Source organism: Hippocampus zosterae, chromosome 14 (assembly GCF_025434085.1).
Source record: "Hippocampus zosterae strain Florida chromosome 14, ASM2543408v3, whole genome shotgun sequence".
NCBI lineage: Eukaryota > Metazoa > Chordata > Actinopteri > Syngnathiformes > Syngnathidae > Hippocampus > Hippocampus zosterae.
In genome coordinates, this window is record NC_067464.1 from 3292711 (window position 1) to 3314153 (window position 21443).

Below are 21443 nucleotides of genomic sequence, written 5' to 3' on the forward strand. Positions count from 1 at the left end.
TAAGTTCACTCTTGGTACTGTTATTGATTTGGAAGGGCCTTCAAGATTGATAGTGCCCCGTGTGATGGTGTAATCTAACAGAGGGGTGGGCAAAATATAGGCAGCGGGCCATATTGGTCCCTGCTCCATTATTTAATCCGGCCCGCGTTTGCATGGTCAGGCGTCGTCTTTCTAAAAAGGCTATTTAAAATTTTTGTTTTGCATACATACAGTACATACATATATATATACATATATGCATACATATATATATACATATATACATACAAACATATACACATATATGCATACATATATATATACATACATACATATATATATACATACATATATACACATATACATATATGCATACATATATATACATATATAAATACATACATACATATACACATACAGTATATGCATACATATATATATATACATATATACATACATATATACATACAGTATATACATATATACATATATGCATACATATACTGTACATATATACATACATACATATATACATACATATATACATATATATACACATACATACATACATACATACATACATATAGTACATACACATACATATATACATACACACACACACACACACACACACACACACACACACACACATATATATATATGTATATATATATATACATACACATATACATATATATACACATATACACACACACATATATATACATATAGACATTGAGCCATACATGCACATATATTTCTTGCCTCATCTGAGCACATGCACTTACAATACAGCCAGCTTGTCACGTTCCCGCATACACACACACACACGCTTTTGTGTCAAATTGTGTTTTGACAGCGATCAGCTCTGCGAACCGGCGAAAAGTGCCCATTAAAACAAATTCCTGCATGGTTAATTGACATCAATATTCATTTGTGTAATTATAATGCTGAGAGGCGAAGAGTAGCAATTTACCCACCGCTGTTCTTCCTAAACGACCCACTTCCAAACTTCATCTTTTTGTCCTTTTTAAACATTTTTTTTTTTTAGAAACGTAATGAGTTGAATCAGGAATCACACTGATGCGCACACATCACACAAACAGAATTACAGACACACACACGCAAATAAACACCTATGAAATGACACATTCCGGAGAAAAGACAAAAACAAACACACACAAGCAGACAAATTCCAGCAAATCCATTTTCCCAAGATGCTTCTTTTAAAGCCTTCTCTCTAATTCTGCTTCAGGTACCTTTACTTTGAGTACAACGAGATCCGAGAGATGGATCGAGGCACCTTGGCCTCCATGCCTTCCCTGCAACTCTTGTTCCTAAACGCCAACCTCCTAAGGAGCCTTCCTCTGGGCGTGTTTTCCGGAGTGAACCTGGCTCGCCTCAACCTGAGAAACAACCACTTGCTGCAGCTCCCCATGGAAGGTGTGCTGGAGCATCTCACTGGCTTGGTGCAGGTTGGTTAAAGGGCTTTTTTTGGGGGGGGCGGGGGGGTTTGCTGGCATTTCAGTGCAATTGGTTGCCTATGTGAAGCATAATCCGGGGGCAAAATTTTTTTCCAAGACTCCTGATAAGTCACGTTAGGCTTCAGGAACAAAGACAATATTTCTATACATGAGATGACGGTTTTATTTTCAAGTTGGACCATTTTCATAATTTTTACAACTCTTCAAGGAGTGCGAAATATTCACAATATCACACACACACAACAAACCCCCAATCTCAAATCACTGGAGACTTTGGTGAATTTATGACACTATTTTGGGGCACGATTTTGGTGCCCGTGGGCTCAGCATAAAAAAATGGACGTAACTTCCGGTCGGTGCCGGAGGTAGTCCAGTCTAGTCTAGCGTGCTTGGGACCGCTTTGCGCCTCACTTGGCGTGATGGTGCACAGACCTGCCTCGCCCCCGACGCATCTGACAGTATAGTCCCAAAACGGAATGATCCCAAATACACTTGAACCGAATCGTCAGTCTCGTTTTCAAAGTCAGCATATTCTCCACGACCACGTATCCTATTGTGGTCAAGATCGGACATTGTCTAAAGTCCTGCAAAACCTGGCAAGAAGCTTTTAGCAAACCATTATCTTGAGTGACAGTGGGGGAAGAGGGGGAAAAAAAACTCCCCACTGCTTCTTTACGACAGACGCACTCACACAAATGCGCTTAAGTCTATTTCCTTTACACATCAGACGGGCAGATTAAAATAAACTAACACGGTCGATGCCAAGACGTCATATTTTCACAGCTTTGACGAAATGCAAAAAAAACTAACCAAAAAAAAGCTAGAAATTTGGACCGAGCTACTGTCGGCTAGTTCTGTATTTCCGCCCCTTCAAGGCTCTGGCGTCCTGGCACCGGATTACGTTGATGATTATTTGAAAACAAACAAATGAGGAATAACAAGGTCTCAGGAACCAGATTTCGGAAGCGAAAGCAACTGAAAAAAATACGACTGGAAATGACGAGCTTGTTTTTGGTTGATGTTGATGAACGAACGTCTCTTAAAGTGGTATCGCACTGAGCAAAGAATGCTTGCGAGTGTTTGTGCATGTAGCAGATATTGGTCCCCCCCGTATCCCCATCCAGGGTTCGTTAAATCTTACTAACGATTGCAAAGGTGCTCACAAACAGTTTCAGTTGTCAGCAATAAATTCTGAAATGTTCAAAAACGGGCCTGAGGATGATCCGGAGTGATTATCCAGATGGTGTGACGTGTATTCAGTCATCCATCCCCCCCCCCCCCCCCGGTCTGGACGATGGCTAAAGTGAGTTTCACGCAAACCTGGCCTGAATGGATATTTTTGTGATCCCCTTTCAATTTACGGCCCGATTATCAGATTATGGCGGCCCGGTAGTCCAGTGGTTAGCACGTCGGCTTCACAGTGCAGAGGTACCGGGTTCGATTCCAGCTCCGGCCTCCCTGTGTGGAGTTTGCATGTTCTCGACGGGCCTGCGTGGGTTTTCTCCGGGTGCTCCGGTTTCCTCCCACATTCCAAAAACATGCGTGGCAGGCTGATTGGAGCTCCGGCCTCCCTGTGTGGAGTTTGCATGTTCTCAACGGGCCTGGGTGGGTTTTCTCCGGGTGCTCCGGTTTCCTCCCACATTCCAAAAATATGCATGACAGGCTGATTGAACACTCTAAATTGTCCCTAGGTGTGAGTGTGAGTGCGGATGGTTGTTCGTTTCTGTGTGCCCTGCGATTGGCTGGCAACCGATTCAGGGTGTCCCCCGCCTACTGCCCGAAGACAGCTGGGATAGGCTCCAGCACCCCCCGCGACCCTAGTGAGGATCAAGCGGCTTGGAAGATGAATGAATGAATTATCAGATTATGTTTTGTGAGTCATCATCCACCGAGGTTGAAGAAAGCAACACGGACATTTTGACAAAGAGAGAAGTCGGGAGTGCAAATATCTGTTTTCGGATCTCAAAGTAAACGTCAACAGAAAATGGATATACAGATACCCGAGAAATACCAAGACCACTTAGCGTGTGTGCTGCGTTGTTCACCAAACACGAGAAGATGCGTGGAGTCTCTCTTAACGTCTCGCTTTAGACATTAAAAATTGATATGCGTGTACAAACACGGGCGCGCTAGAGGCCAAAAGCGTGAGCTTCACGATGGCCACACTGTGGACCTCAAGGCACCGAATCGGAAGGCGTCAGGACTGCAGGATATCCGGTGTTTGGCGAGCCATTAAAAAGTCTGCGGCAAGGCTCCATTTCGACACGATTCTGCTGCAGGTTGTGTTCAAAGCCGTCCAGAGAGATGAGCAGAGCGATGTGTCGGGGAGGGAACTGAGGGGGATGCGCCAGTGGAGCACGGGACGCCCCGGGGGAAGACTTGGATGCACAAGTAGCCAAAGGGACCCGGGAGACCAGGATTAGGGCTCTGGAGGACTAGGGAACGCTCGGCAGAACACGAGCAGGGCTGGCTTTGTTGTGGTCTCGAGGGGCTTGAAGCACAAGAGACGGTGCCACATGCTACAAGGCTTCCAACCTTCGGATTTTGTCTTGGAAGTGAAAGCAAGGCGGTAATGAGGAAAGGATGACAGGAGCCGGGTGGAAATGAAACAAGATTCGGAAGGTTTTGCGCTTGGGTTCGGGATCCTTCATCGATCGCAGTCCAAAAACGTCAACAAAGCCAGTTGACTCGATCGGTATATTCCGATACTTTTTTTTCCCGGAGGGATATACGGCAATAGACGTGAACGGGGGTCTCCTTTGAAACATGGTACCTCCTAATTAGAGCCATAAAAAACAGACTATATGGGAAAAATGCAAAAATATTAGCTAAGAAGTCGGCAAAAAACGGCTACCTTGGGGTACACTCACGACGATAATCTGGCCTAAAAGTCTTCTGCCGCTGCTCAACCTGTATTGTTTTGTGTTTTTTTTGTTATTGTAAAGTGTCCTTGGGTGTCTTGAAAGGCGCTTATAAATAAAATGTATTATTATTATTATTATAAAAAATTTTACCAACCTATTTTTGTTGAAGGCATGATTATCGGATGTCCCTGGAAGATTATCCTGAGTGATTATCATGTGGTGTGGAATGTTGAAAAAAAGATTCTTACACCCATACGACTAATAGGACCTCGTGTGAGCAGCCATCCTTTTGATATTTGATATCTCAACTCAAATAGACGGTAGAAAGCACCGAAGAGCAAAACCAAGAACAAATCCAAGTCATGCTGAGTCAGATATCGATCAACATTGGTTGTACAAGATTATTATCCTTCATGATTATCCAATTGTGTGTGTGTGTGTGTGTGTGAACAAACAGACGTCCTGAAAATCCACCAAAACACGTATGTGTGTGTGTGTGTGTGTGTGTGGTGTGTTGAGAGGAATCTTTTGCTTGACGATCTTGACAATGGCGAAAGTTTCACACCGATCGCCGCTAAATTGAGACTCACCCGGCAGCCTTCATCCAATGTCTCTTATCCTTAGTGATTATCTTGTGGGTGTGCGGTGTGGACATAGTGATTTTTCATCTTGCTAATGGCTAACGCGAGGTAGACACATGCTGTACTGATAACAGCGGCAGAATTGATGAATTTCTGATCAAAGTCAGCAACGGTATGATTGTCCGGTTGTTGCTGAAAGATGATCCTGAGCAATGATTCTGTTTTCGAGGATGCGTTGTGATTTTTGTGCGGTGTGGACATTGTGATTTTTCATCTTGCTAACGGCTAACGCTAGGTACACACATGCTGTAGTGATAACAGCGGCAGAATTGAAGAATTTTTGATCAACGCAGCAAAGGTATGATTGTCCGGTTGTTGCTGAAAGATGATCCTGGGCAATGATTCTGGTTTTTAGGATGCGTTGTGATTTTTGTGCGGTGTGGACATAGTGATTTTTCATCTTGCTAACGGCTAACGCGAGGTACACACATGCTGTACTGATAACAGCGGCAGAATTGATGAATTTTTGATCAACGCAGCAAAGGTATGATTGTCCGGTTGTTGCTGAAAGATGATCGTGAGCAATGATTCTGGTTTCTAGGATGCGTTGTGATTTTTTGGGGTTCTTTTACTTTCCGGTTTTGTGTACCATTAGCATCCCAGATTTGAGTATCAATGTTCATGGCGCAGCCGTCTGCCTCCGGTTTTTACATTCTGCAGAGACGGAAATAAGCATTGCGGTAGACTCTGACATGTGGCCGCTGCCAAAGTGTTGTTTGCCTCCCACCACCACGTTTATGTCCGGGGCGCGATGAGACTAGTTTGTTCCGAAAGCAACTTTTGGCTCGTCCCTCTCGCATTACATCCAATTTTTTTATTTAATTTTTATCTTTTTTTAAATGCCGTAAGCCTTTATGACATGTCCCATCTGCGCTGTGTGTTGTCCCGAGAGCCGCGTTGGGCGGCGCCTCAGGTATTATCACTGGGGGAAGATTGCGAGTGAGTGGATTTGCATAAGTGCTCTTAATAAATCAGGAGAAAGACAAACCCCCTCGTCAGACCGCAGCGCTTTTTGCACGTCTGACCTTGCCAATCACGTGACGAAACACAATCGAGCGAGAAAGGGGGGAGGCTGAAGTGCTATAAGATATTTCACCCCGGAGGATGTCGTACGAGCGGAAATTTTCTTCGAGGTGCGGTGGGCGTGGATTAGCCTTGACGGTGGCTTTTTTTCCGAGGCAGGCAGGCAGGCAGGCAAGAGTGGGCGGGGCTTCGCAAGCTGTTTCCTTCAAGTTTGCTCAAGGCAAGGACGGCAAAAGTCATCCTGTGTTCTTGATGATGTCCACAAGTGTTAATCATTCACTCCATCACTGAACCGCTGTTGGTGCGGAGAAAGCCCTTTTGAGGACCCCCGCTAACTTTGTCATTCGAACAAAATGCCCCGGAACGCGTCAGTGGGCAGATTTAGCTCCGCCCACCAAAAAAAAAAATCAGGAAATGTGAAGTGGTGAAAAACATTACATTGAGCATCAATCTTCGTACATATTTTCAGCAATTATCTTGAAACATGTACAATGATTCCCTTGAAATATGAGTACCCGATTTACGAGTTTAGAGATCCGAGCGCTGGATCGTGGCGGCAGACACACTCGTGTTAAAATTGTAATTGAGGCTTTACAGGTGTGGGTATTTTTACAGTTGCGGCTAATTCAGATATTTGGCAGAATAAAATCCCGATAACTGATTAATCAGCCAATTTACACCCTGGCCCCCCACAAAAAATTTTAAATAAATACACGAAAAAAATTATATATTTTAATATATATATAAATCCCAAAAAAATATTTTTTTTTACTTAGTGGAAGAAGCAAAAATCTGCTGGTTTTTTTTGGCAAAAGGGTTTTTGAATGTCATTATCGTTGTAATGTATTCATGCGCATTAAACAAAAAATGAAAGAAAGAAAAAGGAAAGTTTCTCTCGGCACTCCTTCAAACAATGCTGCGCTGTTAGCTCATAGAGCGTACACAAAGCGCGCGCGCCCGTCGCGCGCCGTCGTCTTTGTCGGCGGTTCAACTTCCTGCGCCGGGTGCTCCGCACGCATTCAAAATCAGCCCATTGTCACAATCATAAGCGTGCCGAGCTTAAGAGTCTTTGCCAGCGTCAAGAACAGGATTAGACCTTAACACCCACTCAGAGACGCCATGCAAAAACACCTCCCTGCAAGCACTCTCGAAAAGACATTTAAAAAAAAAAAGACTTAAAAGTCACCATCGCAAGTTTTCACTCCAAAGAAGAAGAAAACAATATATATATCAAGTGATTCAACGTTTTGAGTCAAGGCCAAAAATGATTACGGTTGTGGGTGGGGGGGGGGGGTGGGGGGCGGGGTAAGTACTCAGCGATCGCTCTCGCCGCTGATGACCACGTTGAAAATAAAACACCCGCTCCGCCGGAGTGACAATTTTGCACGAGGGTATGCGCGAAGGCCTCCGACGTGAAGTCCCCGCATTGAAGACAGAAGCACCTCTCGCGCATGTTCGTCTAATCGCCTCATGAATATTCACCGAGAAGCAGAGGCGGTGTAACGCGTGTCATTTTCTCACGCTGATATGTGGGTCACAATCCACCGGGGAGTTTTTGGCGGGGATGCAAACAAACACCGAACGAAATGCTTACAAAAGCCTGAGCGGAAGCGTCCGTCACCTATGCGACCCGCGTCTCCTTTGCACCATTTAAGACAGTTTGCAGTTGTTTTAATCCCCCCCCCCCCCCCCGCCCCCAAATAAACATCAAATGTAGTTTCTAAAGGCGGCCCGGTAGTCCAGTGGTTAGCATATTGGCTTCACAGTGCAGAGGTACCGGGTTCGATTCCAGCTCCGGCCTCCCTGTGTGGACTTTGCATGTTCTCCCCGGGCCTGCGTGGGTTTTCTCCGGGTGCTCCGGTTTCCTCCCACATTCCAAAAACATGCATGGCAGGCTGATTGAACACTCTAAATTGTCCCTAGGTTTGAGTGTGGGCGTGGATGGTTGTTCGTCTCTGTGTGCCCTGCGATTGGCTGGCAACCGATTCAGGGTGTCCCCCGCCTACTGCCCGGAGACGGCTGGGATGGGCTCCAGCACCCCCCGCGACCCTAGTGAGGATCAAGCGGTACGGAAGATGAATGACTACTGCCTGACCCTGTGTACTTGCCCCCGAAATCTCATAACTGGCTAAGCCACCCTCACAGCATTTCAATTGGAACTTGGACTCAAGTCACTCAAAAACATTTTGGTTTTTAAAGCCATTCGGGTTGACCCGCTGGTGTGTTTTGGAATTGTTGTCTCGCTTCTGACGGCTGAAAATTCCCCCGAGGGATTTTCTGGTAAAGAGCAGAATTGACTGGTTTAATCAATCATCGCATGTCGTCCAGTTCCTGAAGGATCAAAGCAGCCCCAGACTGTCATACTAACGCCTCAATGATGAATTAAGATTAGTTTAGATTAAGATTAATATGATTAATATGCGGACGTTGTATCGGTCTGTCGTGGTGAAGAAGGAGCTGAGCCAAAGGGCGAAGCTCTCAATTTACCGGTCGATCTACGTTCCAACCCTCATCTATGGTCACGAGCTATGGGTCGTGACCGAAAGAACGAGATCCCGGATACAAGCGGAGAAATGAGTTTTCTCCGCAGGGTGTCCGGGCTCTCCCTTAGAGATAAGGTGAGAAGCTCGGTCATCCGGGAGGGGCCCCGAGTCGAGCCGCTTCTCCTCCACATCGAGAGGAGCCAGATGAGGTGGCTTGGGCATCTGATTCGGATGCCTCCTGAGCGCCTCTCCGGTGAGGTGTTCCGGGCATGTCCCACCGGGAGGAGACCCCGAGGAAGACCCAGGACACGCTGGAGAGACTATGTCACGCAGCTGGCCTGGGAACGACGCAGGATCCCCCGGGGAGAGCTGGAAGAAGTAGCTCGGGAGAGGGAAGTCTGGGCTTCCCTGCTAAAGCTGTTGCCCCCGCGACCCGGCCCCGGAGTCTCACGCTAGTCCCAGACTGGCGCGTCGTCAAGTCGTTGTCCACAAAAAAGCTGTTGTGATAATCGATACCGATTTCAAAGAAGTTGACATTGATTGGAATTCCGCTTTAATAGCGAAAAGGTTTCATATTTTCCGGCAATACCGGCCCCCCCGTGTCAAAACGCCGGTGGGCCGCGGTGATCAAAATGAAGCGAGGCGCCACGGTGGCGTGACTTAATCATATTAATATTGAATTGGGACGAGATCATTGTCTCGTAGGCTATTAACAGATTAGCTGTCTGTCGATAAGAATAACATTTTAAGAAAAATCTTTATTTTCACAGCGCTGCTGCACATTCTTTTATCTGCCTGACAAAAAAAAAAATACGCCCGTGGGTAGGAATTAGAACCACGGCGGCAACGATTTCACGACACGCCGTGTGGAGTTTACTGATGTATTTCATTGACGGGGATCTGTATTATTTAGCATGGCGGGCAAGATGTAAGCAGCACCGTTGACACTTCCTGTCGTAAGATGACACACACCGATGTCACAATAAGACATTTTTTTTTCACGGTGAAACCCCCCGAATCCTGAAATCATGAAACAGTGACACTGCTTCAGACAAAATGGCCAACTTTCCGTTCAATTTGGAGCAGAGTTACTTGTAGGTTTTCGTCATGTGTTCAGCTTTCATAAACATCCATCCACCCATCCATTTTCCGATCCGCTTCATCCTCCTTAGGGTCGCGGGGGGGGGGGGGGGGGGTGCTGAAGCCTATCCCGGCTGTCTTTTCGGGCAGTAGGCAGGGGACACCCTGAACCACACCTTGGGACAATTTAAAGTGTTCAATCAGTCTGCCATGCATGTTTTTTTTGGAATCTGGGAGGAAATCGGAGTACCCGGAGAAAACCCACGCAGGCACGGGGGAGAACATTCAAACTCCACACAGGAAGGCCGGAGGCGGGATCGAACCCACGACCTCTGCACTGTGAGGTCAAGCCGCTAATTACTCGACCACCATGTCCTCCCTTTCATCAACATGTGCACCCGATTTGGTGTTGATGTGTTCATTTTTTCCAGCTGCCCAACGCAAAATGGCCGATTCTAACCAAAATGGCCAACTTTCTGCTCAATTTAGAAAATGGGTCATTTCTCATACTTTGAGCGACATCTAATACATAATTATGTGGCAACTTGTGAAATTGGCATAAAGGAACCCCCCCCTCACCCCCCCCCTCACCCCCCAACTTTCCACCAGGTACAATTTAGGCCAACATCAGACTACACGGGTGCTTCTTCAACATTGACCAATAGGAAGACAGCATCTTCCGACTTAAGATGAGAGACTGACGTGACGCACCCGATGACAACGTGGTGTACGTGCGTGGTGTAGCCACGCTCACATTCACACCCGTGAACCATCCATCCATCATCTACCGCTTATCTGGGGCCGGGTCGCGGGGGCAACAGCTTTAGCAGGGAAGCCCAGACTTCCCTCTCCCTAGCTACTTCTTCCAGCTCTCCCCGGGGGATCCCGAGACGTTCCCAGGCCAGCTGGGTGACATAGTCTCTCCAGCGTGTCCTGGGTCTTCCTCGGGGTCTCCTCCCGGTGGGACATGCCCGGAACACCTCACCGGGGAGGCGCTCAGGAGGCATCCGAATCAGATGCCCAAGCCACCTCATCTGGCTCCTCTCGATGTGGAGGAGAAGCGGCTCGACTCGGAGCCCCTCCCGGATGACTGAGCTTCTCACCTTATCTCTAAGGGAGAGCCCGGACACCCTGCGGAGAAAACTCATTTCAGCTGCTTGTATCCGGGATCTCGTTCTTTCGGTCACGACCCATAGCTCGTGACCATAGGTGAGGGTTGGGACGTAGATCGACCGGTAAATTGAGAGCTTCGGCCTTTGGCTCAGCTCCTTCTTCACCACGACAGACCGATACAACGTCCGCATCACAGCAGACGCTGCACCGATCCGCCTGTCGATCTCCCGCTCGCTGGAATGTCACCCGTGAACCATTTGGACAACAATTTGCAACCTCAGAGGCCAGTTTTTGAATCACAGGAAAACCACAGCTGTGATTCAGACACGGTCATGAACGAACCAGTACTTGCTGACTGTGTTTCATGACAGCCGCCTAAAATGTGGAAATAATCATGATTTTTTTTTTTAAAGCTTTGATGTGCAGCCAAAGCGGTCGTTAATTCATTCTAAATATATTCCAAAGTGTTATTAATAATTTCTGTTTAGCTATGCTCACGAGCCACATCCAAAAAAAAAAAAAAAAATGACCACGTTTTGTTTGCCGCAGGCCGCTTTGCTGGTGGTATTAATTTTCTAAAAAGCCCGGCGTTAATTACACGCCGGATTCCCCGCTGGCTCGTAACTCGCGCGCAACCAGCGCCTGTCAAGGTTCTAACTGACGCCGTGTAATTTACACTCGGCGCCTTGTCAAAGCTACCGTTTGATTGACAGCTCAGTGGTAAATAGCCCAAACAGTGACCGGGCGTAGGGATTCTAAATATTCCAAACACAGATGTTCGTAAAAGGAGACGCCGGCGGACGCCTCAAGAGGAGAAAGTACCCCCCCCCCCAAAAAAAAGTAGACTGACATTTTGCGGAATGTTTTGAAACAATTTGTCATAACGTTACAAGTCCAGCTGAACAACGAATCCAATGATGAGACAACGAGGCACACCTGGATAAGTCACGAGAGTGTCTCTGGAAGGAGCCGATTGGTCGAAACGAGGAGAAGGCGGGAACGAAAACGGAACATGCGAGGGGAACCATGGAAGACCGAACGTGAAGAAAATTAAACGTAGAACCGAATCAAATCAACAAAAACAGATCGCGACAGCAAGTTCAAAATATCTCAACTCAAGTCATCAAAACTCCTCCAATTATCTGAACCGCTTGATCCTCACTGGGGTCGCGGGGGGTGCTGGAGCCTATCCCAGCTGTCTTCGGGCAGTAGGCGGGGGACACCCTGAATCGGTTGCCAGCCAATCGCAGGGCACACAGAGACGAACAACCATCCGCGCTCACACTCACACCTGGGGACAATTTAGAGCGTTCAATCAGCCTGCCACGCATGTTTTTGGAATGTGGGAGGAAACCGGAGCACCCGGAGAAAACCCACGCAGGCCCGGGGAGAACATGCAAACTCCACACAGGGAGGCCGGAGCTGGAATCGAACCCGGAACCTCTGCACTGTGAAGCCGACGCGCTAACCACTGGACTACCGGGCCGCCTCCTCCAATTACTTAACAATAAAATTGAAAAAAAAATAATAAGTGAGTCCGTGCCAGGAGTAGTTTGGGGAAACTCCCCCCACCCCCCCCCCCAAAAAAAAGTGTGGGTTGACATTTTGCTGAATGTCATAAATCTCAAGTTTTAAGTGGCCTTAATTAAGACGGAAGCAAAAGTGCCAGCTCCTGCCCTCCAGTTAGCCGTGACATCGCACAAATGACTCAAGTGAAGCTCCACTTCAGAAACGGCGCCGCCGGGAAATTGAGAAAATCGTGACGAGTTTCACATTTCGCAATGTTAACGTTCGCTTTTTAACGCGATGAGCGTTCACAGCGGGCGGTGTTAAGTATTGATCAATTTCATGTTTTCGCACGTATCGCAGGCAGTAGCATTTACGACAAATGGAGCTTTTTTTTTTTTAGCAAACTCATTATTGCCATCGCCCATCGTCATATTGACTTCATATTTTACTTGCCAGGGTTTGACTTGGGTGCGATGCCGAGGGTCGGAAGTGACAACTCCTTGACTTGTACACCGAGTCTCCATTTTGGAAGTGTTTCGCCAGGTTTTAGTCATTTATCGTATTGTTTTGTGTTTTTTGTTATTGTAAAGTGTCCTTGGGTGTCTTGAAAGGCGCTTATAAATCAAATTTATTATTATATTATTATTATTTACGGCATCTTCTCACACTGCGTAGAGATGCCACGCCCACTTGATTGTTCGTGAATTTTAGCTGCTTCTTCTTCGTTGGTATAATTGTTTCTTCACGTTTGGAGGCGCGCCTTCAACATGTGCCGTCAGGCTTTGCTTTCTGGGTTGTTGGTTTTTTTTCTGTCGAACATTTTATGAAAGGCATTTTCTATTGAGATTGATCACGTGTCTTTCGCGACACATTACTCGTCCAGTTTTATTTTAAAGTGGTAAAAGTTCACATTTTAAGTGTCGCGTTATTATGCTAACATAATATAATTATCAGGCGGCCCGGTAGTCCAGTGGTTAGCACGTCGGCTTCACAGTGCAGAGGTACCGGGTTCGATTCCAGCTCCGGCCTCCCTGTGTGGAGTTTGCATGTTCTCCCCGGGCCTGCGTGGGTTTTCTCCGGGTGCTCCGGTTTCCTCCCACATTCCAAAAATATGCGTGGCAGGCTGATTGAACACTCTAAATTGTTCCTAGGTGTGAGTGTGGGTGTGGATGGTTGTTCGTTTCTGTGTGCCCTGCGATTGGCTGGCAACCGATTCAGGGTGTCCCCCGCCTACTACCCGGAGACGGCTGGGATAGGCTCCAGCACCCCCCGCGACCCTAGTGAGGATCAAGCGGTTAGGAAGATGAATGAATGAATGAATATAATTATCTTTATTTAGATATATGTCACAGCCATTGTTATTCATGAAAACGCTTATTGGAGGCTTATCACGGTTTAGACATGATTTTTTTTTTTGCTGTTTGTTTTGTTTTTCAATGTTTTTATAATGAGCGCCAAATATAACTTTAGCTATTCGCAGACTGGTCGCTAGTCGTCGTCACTCGCGACTAGCGTGAGGCCCACTGTAATTCATTTGACACAAAACTAGCATTTAATCTTCTTGAATGGAATTTTTCAGGGACACGCAAGCGATGGTTTATAACAACAAAGTGCATTTACTCACCTAAACATATCGTCTAAATTTAAACTCGGGGGACGGGCTCGGTCTTTATTGTTAAAATGAAAGATTCCTCTTGTAGTACACTTGTGAGGGCGCCGCTTTAAAGGCAACACTTGAAAGACGAACAAGTTGTCTACTCGCTTCCTAACATCTTTTATTGATGGCAAAACACGCTTTTTTATAGCTATGCCGTAAATGTCGGCATGCTCCGCCGTTCCCGTGACCCTGGAGTGGAATTATTTACATTTTCAAGTGCTTTTCACACAAAAATGAAACAATCCAAAAAACAAACAAAAAAAAGAAAAACACATGGCGTTCCGACCATCGCATTAACGATGATTTGATTGATATGATTGACTTTAAAGATAATGGAGGTCCCCCCCTGTCCCCCCCACCTAGATTTGTGTGTCACTGTGACCCGCTCTTTGCTCAATCGTCGCAATGCATCACACGACAATGCAAATTAAATTTTAAATGATATAAGAACGGGCGGCCCGGTAGTCCAGTGGTTAGCACGTCGGCTTCACAGTGCAGAGGTACCGGGTTCGATTCCAGCTCCGGCCTCCCTGTGTGGAGTTTGCATGTTCTCCCCGGGCCTGCGTGGGTTTTCTCCGGGTGCTCCGGTTTCCTCCCACATTCCGAAAACATGCGTGGCAGGCTGATTGAACACTCACATGAATGAATGAATTTTAGAACAATGTTCTTATATCATTCATTCATTCATTCATTCATCTTCCGAGCCGCTTGATCCTCATTAGGGTCGCGGGGGGTGCTGGATCCTATCTCAGCTGTCTTCGGGCAGTAGGCGGGGGACACCCTGAATCGGTTGCCAGCCAATCGCAGGGCACACAGAGACGAACAACCATTCACGCTCACACTCACACCTAGGGACAATTTAGAGTGTTCAATCAGCCTGCCATGCATATTTTTGGAATGTGGGAGGAAACCGGAGCACCCGGAGAAAACCCACGCAGGCCCGGGGAGAACATGCAAACTCCACACAGGGAGGCCGGAGCTGGAATCGAACCCGGTACCTCTGCACTGTGAAGCCCACGTGCTAACCACTGGACTAGCGGGCCGCCCCGTTCTAAAATTCTTCACATGTAATAGAACGCGATTTCAGTGGGGGGGGGTGTGGGGGGGGGCAACAGAGTGAATGTAATCTCAATTGATCAAGACGTTCGTACTGTGTTCCTCCAGGTGGACCTGCAGCAGAATCCGTGGGAGTGCAACTGCGAAGCGGCGCCCCTCAAGCGCTGGCTGGAGGGCCTCAGCGCTGTGGTGGTGATGGGCGAGGTGGTGTGCCACTCCCCAGAAAAAACCAAAGGCGTGGACCTTCGCTCGCTCTCCATGGAGCTGCTGTGCCCGGAACTGAAGCCCCAAGAGGACGGCGAGCAGCGATCGGCCACCTCATCGGCACCCGACGGCGGCTCGGCGCTCGGCCGCCCCGACCCGGAGCCTGGTCCCCTGATCCCACCCGGGAAGGACTCCATACCGCTCTCGGTTCTGGTTCTCAGCCTTCTGGTTCTGTTCGTGTCGGCGTTCTTCGCGGGGGCGGCGCTCATCGCGTACACTCTTCGGCGGCGCGACAAGTTGCCGTTCCGTCGCCAGGGCGAGGTGGACCTTGCCGGCATCCAAATGGAATGCGGGATCTTCTCCGAAGGGACTCACCACCACCACCACCATCACCACCACCACCACGGCGTGTCAGAGGCGCCGCCCCAACATAACCACGTCTACGACACCATCTCGGTGCCCAAAAGCCCCGACCCCGAGGAGCAGAAAGGCAGGGTGTCCGGCGGGTACCGCTCGGCGGCCGAAAAAGACCGCGAATGGACCCTCCAGGTGACTTCCTCGCCCATCAGCACCGTGGCCGGGGCCATGGGACCGCTTGCGCCGGGCCTCCATGAAAACGGCATCCTGTGCCCCACTGTCATCGACAGCCAGGGCCCCACGCCCAAGGTCGAATTGGTGGACTGCCTCTTCAGACTCCCCGCCTTGGAGTTCCGGGACCTGCCGGACAGATACGCCAGGCCGCCGCCCCGCTACCCTCACCCGCAGGACACCCAGTTGCAGGATGCCGCCTCCTCCTCCGCCGAGCTCCAGACGGGAACCTCCGCCGGGAGCGAGCAGGCGAGCGAGCAGGGCGCTCGGCTCATGACCACCCCGGACTACATGGAAGTATTGGACCGCTCGTACCAGTTTTAGCTGCCTACCCTCTTTCCGGAGGTCCTGTACAGAGGCTGGCGAGGAGCCCTCGGCGGGGGACTGCGCTACAAACTATTCCTGGATAACAAGCTGGGTCACTTTATTTGCCCCGCCGTACTACTCATTTCGGCGAGGATTACCGGTTTCACGGATCTCCGCCCCCGGAGGGATGACTCGAGCTACGCTTTGGTTGCGGGGGGGGGCGTTGAAAGGTTTTCATGCCAGTGGCGGCACTTCGCAACATCAAAAGCGGGAGAGTGAGGTGGGTTGGAGGGAGAGGGGGGGGGGGGGGGGGACTGCTAAAAGTGCCTTAGCGACGAGCAGCCAGCAAGTGCGGTCAATGCTTATTTTTCTAATGAATACAGATCTATTTATCTAAACTTCGACAGGACGGGCGGGAGGACCAATCAGAGTGGAGGACGAGGAGGCGGAGGAGGATCACCCCCCAAAAAAATCCGATTGGAATTGTTCATATTCTTTCATGCCATTCAATTCATTTCCAAGTTGAATAAGGCAGCAAAGTACAGCGATGATGATGTCATCATTGTGATTATCGTTAATTGTGTGAATGCTAAAGAGTTCATTCTTCCACCTCGGCCTTCACAAAGATCCCAAATTTTAGGCGAATTTAGGTTTCTCCACCAATGCAAACCATGCCAATTGCCTATTTTACATAGCCCACCCCCCAAAATATCAAGTTTTTGCAAGCATTTTGCATTTCCACGGCAAGATCCTAAAAGTCCTTCCTCAGTTCCCGAACCATTCAAACCCTTCCGACGTCAAAATATTCAAGTCATTCATTTCCATTTATCGATTTGTGAAAAATGTTCCGAAATCTAAAATTGGCTACGCTTTGCTTCCCCAAATCTCCAAAGTGAAATATCCATGGAAATAGAGGCCTTGTAGAAGATTACCTCATCTTTTCGCGTTTCTCAAGCAGACATTTCGGAATTATTTTCTCGAACTTCAACATTCAAACCATTCCAGCATCAAAATGAGACAACTTGGGAACTATTTTTTTTACACATTCTTGAAATTTCGGGCTGTTCCACATTTTCCAAAACAAAACCACAATTGGATACAAGCGGCTGAAATGAGTTTTCTCCGCAGGGTGTCCGGGCTCTCCCTCAGAGATAAGGTGAGAAGCTCGGTCATCCGGGAGGGGCTCAGAGTCGAGCCGCTTCTCCTCCACATCGAGAGGAGCCAGATGAGGTGGCTTGGGCATCTGATTCGGATGCCTCCTGAGCGCCTCCCTGGTGAGGTGTTCCGGGCATGTCCCACCGGGAGGAGACCCCGAGGAAGACCCAGGACACGCTGGAGAGACTATGTCACCCAGCTGGCCTGGGAACGTCTCGGGATCCCCCGGGGAGAGCTGGAAGAAGTAGCTAGGGAGAGGGACGTCTGGGCTTCCCTGCTAAAGCTGTTGCCCCCGCGACCCGGTCCCGGATAAGCGGTAGAAGATGGATGGATGGATGGAAAACCACAATTGAATATTAGACTTTTAACAATTGCACTGAATCATTTCAACATTCCAAATATACTTTCCCCCGTACTTCAGGCAAGCGAAATGTTACTGACGAAGCGCTTTTCATCCAAAGATTGTAACTCAAAAGTATATACACGTACACGCAATTTTGCCACTTGTTAGCATAGCAACTGCTAGTAGATCGGCATTTGATTATTTCCCAATCAAAACAGTCTCAGCACTTTATCCAACCAGGTTGCCATCTTATTAAATGTGTCATTGCAACCGCAAGGATCAAGTTCAGTCCCACTGGATTTCGAAGAAATGCAGCATTTTATTTGACTCTTGTCATTTTTTATCCAAGTCTTGAATTCATTTCCTACATTTCGAAAAGGACCACAGGCTTGCATTGGGTTCAGCATCAGCTCTTTAACATTCACACGCCATTTTTTAGCCACGTGGCATTTTCTCGTGACTACTTGAGTTGATTTTGAATGCCGGCCTACAGTGGAAGGACACTGCGGTGGCGGCATTCATTGGAGCCATCTTCAAGGACCCCCGGGCTCCACGTTTTCATGACGGTTTTCTTTTCTCTTCAAAAGATGGACCAAATGCCGGACTTTTATTGAAAACAAAAAGACAAAAAAAAAAAAAGGACAAAACTTATCAGCTATCAATGATTATCTTTTACCAAGGTACCTTTTTATGTGCTCATCTCCTACAAATATTAGATGCAGTTGTGAGTATATTTATTCTTTTTTTTTTCTTTTTCGGGGCGGGGGGCGTTGTTGTAAGGGATCACGTTGCGATCTTGACTGTATAATATGATTCTGCATCTGCTTCAGACGCCTTCTTCTTCTTCTTCTTCTTCTTCTTCCTGCCGACCCGACAAGTACAATAAAGGGTGCTACGTGAACGCCACTGTGTGACCGCTTTCAACCCCCCCGGCACCTCTTTCTCACTCCATCAAATTCACGCTTTTCCCCAGAATTTCCACATATGGCAAAATTCATCAAATTTGATGAACTTCTCCTCCACATCGAGAGGAGCCAGATGAGGTGGCTTGGGCATCTGATTCGGATGCCTCCTGAACGCCTCCCCGGTGAGGTGTTCCGGTCATGTCCCACCGGGAGGAGACCCCGAGGAAGACCCAGGACACGCTGGAGAGACTATGTCACCCAGCTGGCCTGGGAACGACTCGGGATCCCCCGGGGAGAGCTGGAAGAAGTAGCTAGGGAGAGGGAAGTCTGGGCTTCGATTCCAGCTCCGGCCTCCCTGTGTGGAGTTTGCATGTTCTCCCCGGGCCTGCGTGGGTTTTTCTCCGGGTGCTCCGGTTTCCTCCCACATTCCAAAAACATGCGTAGCAGGCTGATTGAACACTCTAAATTGTCCCTAGGTGTGAGTGTGAGTGCAAATGGTTGTTCGTTTCTGTGTGCCCTGCGATTGGCTGGCAACCGATTCAGGGTGTCCCACGCCGACTGCCCGAAGACAGCTGGGATAGGCTCCAGCACCCCCCGCGACCCTAGTGAGGATCAAGCGGCTCGGAAGATGAATGAATGAATGGATTAGACATAGTCGAGTCGATAACCACGCTAGCATTGACCTAAAAAAAAAAAATTAAATTTGAAGCCATTCAAACTTGTTTTCACATTTTACAAGGACGCTCACATTAATGGAGACTTCTGACCAATTCGTCCTTCCACATTTCTTGACGAATTCAAACTGATCCCTGCAGCAAAAATGTTCAGTCTCCTCATGACATCTGGAGAACCAATTTTCACATGCTCACAATACCCGCATTTTTCCAGTGCCAAAATTCCCGAACAAACGGAGACATTTTAAGAGATGGCCCTCATCGAAAAAAAACCACATTGCTCAACCGGATTCCAACCATCCCAGCGTCAAAAGTCCAGCACGTTCTTGGAAACCGTTCTCACAATGTCACGCAAACAATTTACAGTTGGACATCATCCACATTTGACTCCCAAGCGTTTTCAAAACATTCCATTTTCTCCCGGAGTTCCACCGTTTCCAAGGCAGAATCCGCAAATGAACGAAGACGTTTGGGCATTAATTTTCCTCCCAACTTTGTTTTGTTGTTGTCGTCGGGGATCATGTTACGCTCTTGACTGGAGGCATCGATTTTGCATCAGTTTCAGAGGCCTTCTTGTACGCTCCCCCAACCCCCCCACCCCCACACCTCTTCTTCAAAATGTGTCATCTCAACTCGTTGAATGCAATCTACTTGCGGAAACCTAAGCGGAGGTGGTGCGGGCATCCCGCCAAGGTCCTGCGTCTCCCTTTCGTTCTCTGATCGATTTTTTTTTTAATCATACACGTTCTTATGTCTTTCTTCTCTCTCTGCCTTTGATTTGCTCTCTCTCCTTGCTCTCTCATCTTTTTTTTTTTTTGCCTTGACTTTCCTCCGGCTTGGTTTTACAAAGGCTGTCAAGCGGCAGCCTCCCCGCTCAGGTGCTCGACTCGATTGCTCCGGACGTTTTTCTAGATGCTTGCCGTACATACGATCACTCTCGAGGTCCTCGGAGATGGCGTCCTCCGAGGTTGTCGCTTTTGATTCTCACGCTCCAACTGCTGCCACTTTTCAAAGCGCTGCTCCGCGATATCGCCCATGCCGTCGCTCTTGATGCCGGCCTATTTGTGAACGTGTTTATACGGCCGGTACCTTTAGTTACGAACGTCTCTTCATACGAAAGGTTCAAGTTACGAAACGCCTCAGTGGGAAAATATCGCCTTTAGTATACGAAAGGTAAAAAAAAAATGCAGTGTGGGCCGCTCGTCGCAGCTCCGAGTTTCCTGAACGCAACATACTTGTAGCTGCTCTGCCATTGGCTATTACCGAGCATCATCACGGCATCCCATTGGCTAAGAGGGACCTCTACTGAATATGTCTGCGCCATTCTGCTCGGGTGTTGTGTTCGATGCTGTCCAGGATGCCATACCTGTCAACTCATACGGTTTAGCCATAGTTCGCACGGATTTTAATAATAATAATAATAATAATACATTTTGGCGGCCCGGTAGTCCAGTGGTTAGCACGTCGGCTTCACAGTGCAGAGGTACCGGGTTCGCTTCCAGCTCCGGCCTCCCTGTGTGGAGTTTGCATGTTCTCGACGGGCCTGCGTGGGTTTTCTCCGGGTGCTCCGGTTTCCTCCCACATTCCAAAAATATGCATGGCAGGCTCATTGGACACTCTAAATTGTCCCTAGGTGTGAGTGTGAGCGTGGATGGTTGTTCGTCTATGTGTGCCCTGCGATTGGATGGCAACCGATTCAGGGTGTCCCCCGCCTACTGCCCAGAGTCGGCTGGGATGGGCTCCAGCACCCCCCGCGACCCTAGTGAGGATCAAGCGGTACGGAAGATGAATGAATGAATGAATGAATAATACATTTTATTTGTGGGCGCCTTCCTAGAAACTCAAGGACACCTTACAACAAGCAGTTAAAATCACGAGTACAATGTTAAAAACAATATCAAATAAGATAAGAAAAAAATACAACAAAAATAAATAAATAAAATAAAATAATGCCTTTATGGTCCGAGTGAATAGGCTTGTCTCAACAGATTTTGTGGTGAATCTTACGTATATCAAGTCAAGTCAAGCGTATGTGACCGTATCGCACAAATCATACGGATTCTGAACATTTCCGTATTTTTTTTTTTCACTAACTCCAAATGATTTGGAGTTGGTGAAAAAAAGTAACGCAGGAATACAACTCTGAATATTGTACTAAGTAGAATGATGATTAGATATTAACCAGACATTGTATTATGGATACATTATCTACAATAAATTCATTCATTCATTCACCTTCCGAGCCGCTCGATCCTCACTAGGGTCGCGGGGGGTGCTGGAGCCTATCCCAGCTGTCTTCGGGCAGTCGGCGGGGGACACCCTGAATCGGTTGCCAGCCAATCGCAGGGCACACTGAAACGAACAACCATTCGCACTCAC

At 47.9% G+C, this 21443-nt stretch overlaps 1 protein-coding gene across 2 annotated transcripts in view; it reads left to right on the top strand.

Annotated features, from left to right (window-relative positions):
• The window catches only part of LOC127614683 (SLIT and NTRK-like protein 3), a 31937-nt gene extending 13528 nt beyond the window's left edge, over positions 1–18409 (top strand). Inside the window, exons 6-7 of one of the 2 annotated variants that reach the window (XM_052086028.1) lie at positions 1235–1454; positions 14998–18409. In XM_052086028.1, the coding sequence (XP_051941988.1) occupies positions 1235–1454; positions 14998–16005 (1228 nt within the window). In that variant the 3' untranslated portion in view covers positions 16006–18409. The remainder of the gene's footprint in view (positions 1–1234; positions 1455–14997) is intronic. The other variant, XM_052086027.1, reaches the window with a different exon arrangement.
• Positions 18410–21443: the final 3034 nt, after the last annotated feature.